General features: G+C 36.8%; 1 protein-coding gene across 2 annotated transcripts; it reads left to right on the top strand.

Annotated features, from left to right (window-relative positions):
* Positions 1-825: 825 nt before the first annotated feature.
* Positions 826-8,999, top strand: LOC149053390 (uromodulin-like). 2 transcript variants are annotated; one of them, XM_089190524.1, is made up of 7 exons: positions 826-1,234; positions 1,344-1,493; positions 1,677-1,799; positions 2,115-2,234; positions 3,608-3,727; positions 7,709-7,845; positions 8,005-8,999. In XM_089190524.1, exons 1-7 carry the CDS (start codon positions 922-924, stop codon positions 8,254-8,256), a joined length of 1,215 nt encoding a protein of 404 aa, XP_089046650.1. In that variant the 5' UTR covers positions 826-921; the 3' UTR covers positions 8,257-8,999. The 2 variants fall into 2 exon arrangements, with proteins under 2 accessions (XP_089046650.1, XP_089046648.1); XM_089190522.1 differs by lacking the exon at positions 3,608-3,727 and adding an exon at positions 2,629-2,748.
* The last annotated feature ends 1,080 nt before the right edge of the window (positions 9,000-10,079 follow it).

The following is a 10,079-nucleotide window of genomic DNA, read 5'->3' as shown; positions in this document are numbered from 1 at the left end:
CATTTCAATCGATAGATTCACAATGCATAAGTTCGACTTCACATCTTCTCGCATAAACTGACATGGAAAAGGGGTCAAATCATTTCGTTAAAACTGAATCTTTAGCGCAAAAGTTGTGCGTCATTGTTTTGTACAGCTGACGAACAATTGCAAGCACAGTGATATTAAGATAAGAAACCTAAAAGATGTTAAAAATAGTAAGCGTAAAAATAAAAAACAGACCAAAACAAAAAAAAAACAAGCAACCCAGAAAAAATGATGGTGAGTCTTTATTAGTATAAAAGTTTTGTAATCAAATGATGATCATGAATAGCTTTTAGGACCAGTCATGTCCCTCATTTTAAAACAGCTATACGTGCACTTGAGGTGACGAATGGGTTGGAAGAAACGCGAGAAATTCTTTAGTAGTATAATTTGAGAGCAACCTACATCATAAAATTAAGCAACGTAAGGATAAAAAGAACTTAACAAGTTACATGACAAAAAAAAACCTGTCACATTTGCAGCGTCATTAATTTAAATGAACCTCACAGACGCTGAATTGTTAGTGACAAGTTGAGTAGTAAGTTATTAAAATTTTTCTGGAATTTCGCAAGTTTGTTTGCATTTCCGGACAAGTAAATTTGGCTAAATTTACTTGGCCTGATCCTGAACTTAAATGCAAATTATAGCTTTATCTCTGCACTCAAGTTTTTATGTCGTTCTCGAATAATGGAATCTTGTTTACTCCTGTCAAGCTACTATGGAGTGTTCTCGCGAATTTTCGGGCGGGCCATTAATTAATCCATGACATGTATTATTATTATTCATCTGATAGATAGATAGATAGTTTTCAAAGTAAGATGTAACTTGGCGGGAATTCAACATTTACCTGTTGCGGCTTATCCTCAATATTTTCAGATTCAGCACAAGGAAAAAAGTATGTGGTGGCTGTTCCGCCATTTAAGATTTGTCATTTTTGCATCTGCCATGGAGTTTGTCACAGCTAATGATCAATGTAGGACCGAAGTAAATATACAAGGAATGGCTCTCAAGCGTTCTGTTTTCAAAAGGTGGTCAGTGGCGGCTCCTCATCTTTGTGATGTCAAATGTGGACAAGAGACTACATGCCAAAGCTATAACTACAATAGAAAATACCAAATATGTGAACTAAATAACCGCACCAAGGAGGCGAGACCAGATAATTTCCTTTCAGCACCCGCGTGGTTTTACATCCGGCGATTGAACGGCAGAGGTGAGAAATCAAAGCTTTTTCCATCTATGTGATTTCTATTTCTATAAATCTTCTCCATCCTGGAAGAACTAAGAATAGGAAGTAAACGTAAAACGTATCTTTATTGCAGCTCCATTAGGCTCTATCCCTGAATTACCGGCGTTGTCTTGTCACGAAATAAAGGCAAGTGAAGGTAAACACATCATAAGCGGCAAGTATTGGCTGAATCCAACTTGTAAAGGAAAGGCAAAACTGATTTACTGTGATATGGTTCACGAAGGTAGGTCTTATAAGTTTGCATGAGGTACTTTATTTTGTTACGAGTTATCAGAAACATGAGATTATTATAAAATTATACTATTATTGATACCATCACCCAAATATTTGGTTTGGATCAGTTCTATCGAGGATGTCTTTCTCAAGTTGCTCTAACTTAGTTACTGCTTCTCTTGCCACATTCTAGATATGGATGAATGTAAATATAACATCAGTAACTGCGATGTGAATGCAAACTGTACCAACACGTATGGTTCTTACAAATGCATATGTAAAGTGGGATACACCGGCGATGGACACTCATGTTCAGGTAATTTTGAAGATGACCTTATAAATATTTCCAATAAAACCAATTTTTGTAAATATTCTCACGATTTTAAGCAGTGTTACCCATGCATGTATAGGCACAGAGTAACCTTGGTCTACCCCTGGCTTGTTTCAGAGCATTCAGATTGATAAATTAAATTATTTGTGCTGAAACGTAATTTCGCAATATATAATTCATGTAGCCCTAAAAGAGAAACATTTGTTTTATAATTTGTGATGATCAAAGGAATGAGACGACCATAAGTTAAGCGATAAGAAAAAAACGATAAGATGCAAAAATGTATCGATTGTTTTTCAGATATTGACGAGTGTAAAGGAAATCACTCTTGTCACGTGAATGCTATCTGCACGAACACCAAAGGATTGTACGTTTGTACTTGTCACCCCGGATATACTGGAAATGGACACGGCTGCACAGGTATTTATGCGTTTCTTTTGTAACCATTTCCATTAGAAAGAAAAGCACTATCATCGTTTCAAGACTTGCTTTACCAGCATACCTTGTATAAAAAAAGAGATGAGATGAGGCCTGAAGACAATGTTGATAATGACACAATTGTATTAAATAAACATTCAGTGGTAAAAAAATCTCAACTGGTAAAGGGAGACTTGCTGGATGGGCTTACAGGACAGAACAACGGATTTAAACTTGCGGGGAACCAAGAAAAAATCTAGTGAGCGCTAAAGTGAAGTGCTTGCGTCTATGACCCAAGAGAACTAGACTAAGGTTACTAAGCTTGTGCTCGACAACTTCTTCCCAATTGCATTTTTTTTTAATTTATTCTTTTTCTTTAATGTTTATCATTTTACAGATATTAACGAGTGTAAAGGAAATCACTCTTGTCACGTGAATGCCACATGCATGAACACCAAAGGATCGTATGTTTGTACGTGTCACCCCGGATATACTGGAAATGGAAGCGACTGCACAGGTACTTGATGCATTTCTTTTGAAACCATTTCCATCAGAAAGAAAAGCACTATCATATTTGCGAGACTTGTTTTACCAGCATACCTTGTATTGACCCTTTCACTCCTAAGATCTTATTAGTAATTCTCCTTACTGTCTGCCACACAATTCTTATGATGTTAGTTATAAGAATTTGATATTGAATCAATTGATAATCCCCAAGCTGATATTTTTCCTTATTCTTGTCACTTGTCTGTTTGATATTGTAATGATTTGGTAAGGAGAATTTCTTTCTTGGTCATTAAAGGGAGTTAGCTGGTTAAGTAAACATCCAGTGTAAGGTAAAAAATCTCCACTGGTAAAGGGAGACTTGATAGATAGGAACAGATTTGAACTTGGGGGAACCGAGAAAAAATCTGGTCTGAACACCCTTGGATCACATGTATGTCAATGTCATGCTGGGTATACTGGAAATGGACAAAACTGCACAGGTAAATTTAATTTCTTCGTTACAACGAAACGAAAGGAAACCTTTAGGAGGCAGAGAGAAATTACACACTCTCAAAACCTGGGTGATGCCAATATTAAGAGTAGTTACGCTACACCGTAATTTGGTCCAGTGTTTTGTGACGACCTATCCCCCAAGGGATGGTACGTTTTGTGGGAGCAGCAGGAACAAGCCAGTTGTTTCAGAGCCGATAGCTTGATAAACTGAAATACTCGTGATAAAATATACGTTTCAAATATCTAATTCGTGGAACACAAAAAGAGAAAAAATTGTTTTGTTATGTATGATTATCAAAGTAATCACTCGACTGAGAGTCCGCTCATTTTTAAAGTGACAAACATGATGAAGTGCAAATATATATCTGGTTTCTCAGATATTGACGAATGTAAAGGAAATCACTCTTGTCACGTGAATGCTGCCTGCACGAACACCAACGGATCCTATTTTTGTGAATGCCACCCTGGATTTAATGGAAATGGTCAAAACTGCACAGGTGAATTTAATATCTTTGCTATAATATTTAGAATATTCCTGCTCGAATCTAATGAACCTGAAGCTGCTGAGGTGGCCATATTATTAGTTTTTCATATGTAAATGATACCGGCTGTGCCCTAAGTCTGCCTTGAGCTGTCCTTTAATGCGTTGTCTGAAAAAGGAGCTCAAATTCGGATCCTGATGAGTTTATCTGGATCTCCAATATCACTGTTTTAGTCTCAAAGCCTTAAAGTATTTAAAGACATGAGAGTTACAATGTTTAATTCTTTTTCGCCTAAAAACACTGTAGGTACATTTAAGCAATTGCTATCTACAATCGAGTGAGTGAATAACAGACCAATAATAGCTTGCATGCTATATCTGTGGATCCATAGCATTAAATAACCAATTTTAGCAGGAACTATCGTCCTACCAGTGCTAAGTTTTGTTTTTTTAAGCAGCATTACCCATACATGCTTAGGCACGGAGTTGCCATGATCTACTTCCGGTTTTTCTCAGAGCCTTGATGTTAGGAGATATAAAAAAGAACATTGGAAAGGAGAATATAACATCTAAGTTGCACGTTTCAAATTTCAAGCTCGTTAAAGACAAAGAAAGAGAAAGCTTTCTCTTATTATCTGAAATGATTAAAGTAATTACAAATCGTTAGACGACAAAAATAAAGTGCAAAATGTATTTACGGTTTCTCAGATATTAGAGTGGTTTAGCAAGAGAACGGGAACGTCATTTCAGAACAGGAAAGCGCGCGGATAATCTGGACACGACTCTATTTCGACTTCCGGTGTTAGCGTTGCCTTTCTCCCCATCAAGTTCAGGACGTCATTTCGCTGAGTTTGAGTGCATTTCATTCGTTCATGGTTAAACGGGAACTCATTGTAAACAACTCCATCGTTGGGTCGCTTGATCTCTACATATTTCGCCATGACTCCTGCTTAAAAGAGGTGTACTGTCATGATTGAGAAGAATATTCAGTAAACAAGGGAAAAAACGGCGACGATTTCAATTCCAAATTATACTTTACAAAATTATGAAGAAAAACGAGTAGTGCTGAAATCTAGAAGCACGAAACGAAATGACAGCGATACAAATCATAGAAAAAAAAAATATTTAGTGGGCTTCAAAATTTGATAGATGAATCTGCAGACTCGAGACTTAACTGAAATGAAATAATTTCAAAGTTTAATCGCCCATGTGGATTCATATTAACAACTCACTTGTAGTAAACTATCTTCGGTTTGTGCTTGTCGTTACACTCTCAAAGAGGATAATTTCGTTGTCCTTCAAGTGGTCTATGAAACCGAAAATTCAAGGCTGATAATGATCCGAAAGAGCCAAGGTTAGGATATTCAAGAACAAATATAACGTGGACGGTTTGTTGAAACGACTGCTAAGTCACTTTTCAACACAACGCGACGGTCTTCTCGACCCAGTTTTTTCTCGGCGTTTTTGCCGCGCGCGCCGTTCTGAAATGACGTTCCCGTCCTCTTGCTAAACTGCTCTATTAACGAGTGTTACATGCATGAATACCCTTGGATCACATGTATATGATTGTCACGCTGGATATGCTGGAAATGAACAAAACTGCACGGGCGAATTTAATCTCTCTCCGAAATATTCATGACATAATTGTCTCCAGCGCTGCACCATTCAGCCGCGTTCACTCATAACTCGAAATATAAGCAGCGGTTTTTCATGAAGGCGATGAAATTTTTATTTTGTTTCCCGCGTTGAAAGTAGCAGTAAATTCCTCAGAGTTGACTTTCATCCGAAATTCACATCGAGGAGGCATAATTTTATGCTACCTTGAGAACAAAAACGAATCATTTTTTGATTATGTTTTAAATGATTTAACAACCTTACACGAACTTTTACATGATGCAGACATGAAACTCTCCGTGGAACTAAAAAACCTTCAGGAATCCCAAACCTTTAAAGATGTCCTAATAATAATAATAATAATAATAGCAGCTATGATCCTTATTTGACCTATGCAAACCGATGAATGAGTTGCCAGCAATCGGATCCTTGTGTTTTCGCAAAGATTTTTTGCCGCTGCTTTATCATAATTGGAGTGGGTAATGTTGATTCAAGGGAAGCGTAAGTTTTGTTTCAACAACCATGAAATATGAAGTAAAATGAGCCGATTGACTTTTCACCAAGCGCACGGTTTATTGTGAAATTGACATCGTGTTCTGGTCTCGAAATTTAGACATATTAGCCTTTTCAGTTTTGTTTACGTGTGTTAAGTCTACTTATAGCTTCTAGCTTTTTTCTTGGCTTGGTAATACAAAAGAGCGCTACAACGCTACCTTGAAGCAGCAGGAGATCGAAATGGTGTGCTTGGGCATTGAATAATATCGCGATACATACCGTGAATCGCCTACGGCCTCGGGCAACATTTTCAAGACCTCGGTCACAGTTTTTCACCATACGGACCGACCCTTAGCCGGTAAATAACATTTTTTTTTTAAACTTAACGAAACTCATTCTGAAAGAACCCGAATGATTTAGGGCTATAAATACGGCAAGATCTTCCATAAACTGAACAATTTCTGAGCGAGTAAATGGTAGTTAAAGGAGGTGCTTCACTGAAACATTTTCACTTGCGTAAATAAAGGTGATTTAAAAGGCTTCGAAACAAAGTTTGAAACATTATTTTTACAAAACAATCAATGATATAACGGAAAGTATTATTTACTCTCATCGACGATTGATTCATGTACGAAGATTTACCTCTGTTCATTAAGTAAACGGCCAGGAAAGTAATTGTGAGTAAATTCGAATTTTTTATTTTGAAGTTGTGAGAGTTTGCTCGTTTGTTTGCTGCAACGGCGTATGTAAATCTGGTCTTTCCTCCACAAAAACGAAATTCGAACGGCACACTCCAACGAGACACAAGGGGATTTAACGCGGCCTTTTCTCAATAAATTCCTTCAGTTTCTGTTGTGCAATTTATGGTCCAAATGTTCAAATTGAACGGACTTTGAAAGACTCACTGAGAGCGTACATTTATTGTCGAACTGAAATTAAAACTTCGCTCGCTCTTTCACTACCAACAAGTTGTTTGAGAAAATTCAGACATTAAATGAATGAAAGTTCCATTGTTCAGTTTACCTGTAACCAAATACCTCACGTTTTAACTTTCTATGTACTTTTTGTGAATGATTAAAATCAATTGCAGACGGTTTTTAGGCCGCTTGTCAACCAACGTAATGACACTTTTGCCTATACAAATTCATTCTGAAACCAATATTTTTTTGTCAGTGATTTGAGAGAGAGAGAAAAGAGAGGATTCATAAGCCGGCTTGAGGTAGTGACCGATATATTTGCTTAAAAATACTGCCCAGCGGGAAAAACGAGGTATATTTCTGAAAAATGGCAGCGAAATTTGAGCTGTACTCGGCGACTTACAAAAGCGTTACCGTGGCCCGTGGGCAGAGATAGGAAAATACTGATCGGGTAAAGAACCAATCAGATTGCAGGATTCGTTACCGTGCCGTGCTTAGGAAATCTTTGTGCAAATGCAAGGATCCGATTACTGGCAACTCATTCATTCGCGTTATGATTATAAATAATTGGATGATGCTAATAGACAGAGAGTCATTGCACACTCCTGGGACTTAATTGTGTTACTACCAAATACCCCTGGGCTGGTATCGTTGTTTGGGAACTGAAGATCAAAAATGTCTTAAACGCGTTTGGTAGCTTCCAGTTGAGGTACAAACAACTACAGGCTTTGATGGGCGATTAAAGCAAGAGTTCACATTACTCTGTATAATGCTATCATTTCATTTTAGTTCCTATTTGCATCATCACTGTCCAATCCAAATTCTTCTTTAAATTTTACTTAACGCATAGTTGTTCTTGTAAAACATTAGTCCCATCTAGTTGTTGTCGAACTGATTGACTTGAAAAATGTCAACAAAAAATGTTATCTTTGTTACTACAACCTTTTTGTAATGTTTATTTCATTTACTAGCCGACCCATGTTATAATTATCAAAACCTGAGTGATGCCAATAGAAAGAGCAGTTACGTTACACCGTTAAAGGGACCATCGTTGTGTGACTACTCACTCCCCGAGGGATGGTATCGTTTTGTGGGATACATTATCTTTGTTACTACAACCTTTTTGTAATGTTTATTTCATTTACTAGCCGATCCTTGCTATGATTATACAATTCTGAGTGAATTCAATAGAAAGATAAGTTACAGTACACCTGTCGGTTCAGAGTTGTGTGACTACCAGCTCCCTGAGGGATGGTATCGTTTTGAGGGAGCCGCAGGAACAAAAATGCCAACAACGCGTGTGCCAGCATTCAGATGTGGTACAGACTGGTCAGGCTGGTTGATTAGTGCTCATCCTACAGTGGAAGATGGCGAAGTTCAAAGGAAGGTCTGCTTTAGTGATCGCTCTACTGGTTGCCGATACAATCAAGAAATTTTTGTAAAAAACTGTGGATCCTTCTATATCTACAAACTTCTAAAGCCACCACGTTGTCCCTCACGCTACTGTGGTGCAGACTGAATGTGAAGCAAATATACTTCGCGTAGTAAGAGAACACACAAATCGCTCCGTAGATACATGTATATAAAGTTTTGACATGTAAGGTATTCAACCTTTCTTCTCTATCCTAAACATTATCATCAGATTTTAACTTTGGTGGCAAACAGGTACTTATCTCATTAGAGTGATAATTCTCATCAGATAGCCTCTGTCATCAAAGAGAGTTGCCCCAAGTATCTTTAAGTAATCTTCCAGTAAAATCTGCAAGACACAAACTCTCAAGCTTAAGGTTTTCGAGCCTTTTATTTATGTATTTTTTTTTTCGTTTTTTTCATCCTTCAATTGCTGTAATTATAAACCATGATTATTTTAGCGTAGGTCCGTGGAATACAAACAGGCGCTATCTTTCGTTATAGGCGTAGAAAAAAAAGTGATGACAGTCAAAATCTGATGTCCTTTGAAATTACATAAAGTTAACGTATTAATAGTGACTCAGTATTTTAAAACATTGAACCAATTTCCAGAAACACAGTAAGCAAAATTCAATGGTTTAGCCTGCGTAACCGTGTGTTAAATGCGTCCGAATCGACCAGAATTCATTTGAAATTAAAGGATCGCTTACATCTCACGCTTATTTTGAATCCAAGTTAAAGATCTTGACGCAATGGCTTCAAAGTGTCCCTATAAAGCTTATTTAACTAAGAGCACGGGCACCTCATTCATTCAAGACGAAATTTATTAAAATACTTTTATAGCTTTTAAAAGTTGACCTGTTTTACTACGGTTAATGTTTGCCTACAACATTAACACGCTAAAAGAAAGGTATTCAGAACTTTCAAATTCAAATTTTACAGGAATCTTAGATTTAAAATGAAAATCAGTTTCTCTCGGCGAAGTTTTCCTTTTATATAATGCAAACATATTCAAAGAATCCTATGAAAAATAGTAAGAGCAGAAAAGAAACCCACTCTCACCGTATCCCCCAAAGGCTACTGCCTGATATTTCAATATTTTAACTAAGAGTAGTCTTCCAATCATTTGATGTTCATTTGTCTCTAATTTACAATAAGAGACCTGAACACAAAGCAAATGAGGCTAAGCAAGGCGAGTTTCTTGACAACGTATCAAAATATAGAAAAATCGTCGGTAGACTCTTCAAAGCAAAGTGATATGAGCTGGGTCAATTGTGGCTCAGGTTCTTGAGTGGTGTAAATAAATTATCTCATTACTTAACAAAAACTCTGTATCTCTTTGTAAATAAATTTAACTTACATGGACTATTTTTAGCTGAGTTTCATAACACGAACACGAGTAAGCGTTAAGGGCAGTGTTGTCCATGGGTCGGAGTAGGTTCTCGATACCACTCATCTAATAGCGATCGCGAAAGAGTAGCTTTTACCGTTTTTTACTGAATTTAATGTCAATAACCAGGGAAAAATAACAACAACAACAACAAATGTTGCAGTGAAGTAAAAACAGAGCCATAAATAAAAACTGGGTTTAACTTTACATCGCAACAATTCAGTAACAAATGGAGAAAGTTATTGAAAAATATTTTAACGTAAGGAACAGAAAAAAGGAAAATAAGGTAATTTTTAACTTAATATTGAACATTTTTCTTGATTAATTGCAAGTAGTTTTCACAAGTAATGTTTGAATTATGAAGTTAATAGTAATAAAAAAAAATGCAAAAAGGCATCTCTTGTAGTTCATGGCTTTGTTAGTGCTAAGGGGATGTACATAAATTTGATACCCGTATGGGACAAGGGACAAAGGGGAGGGGGAAGGTTCTTTATAAAAGAACAATGGGAGAAATCATTGTTACCCTTAGGACATGATAGTAA

The sequence above is a fragment of the Pocillopora damicornis genome, chromosome 1 (assembly GCF_964200805.1).
Source record: "Pocillopora damicornis chromosome 1, jaPocDami1.2, whole genome shotgun sequence".
NCBI lineage: Eukaryota > Metazoa > Cnidaria > Anthozoa > Scleractinia > Pocilloporidae > Pocillopora > Pocillopora damicornis.
This window is presented reverse-complemented; position numbering and strand designations above follow the sequence as displayed.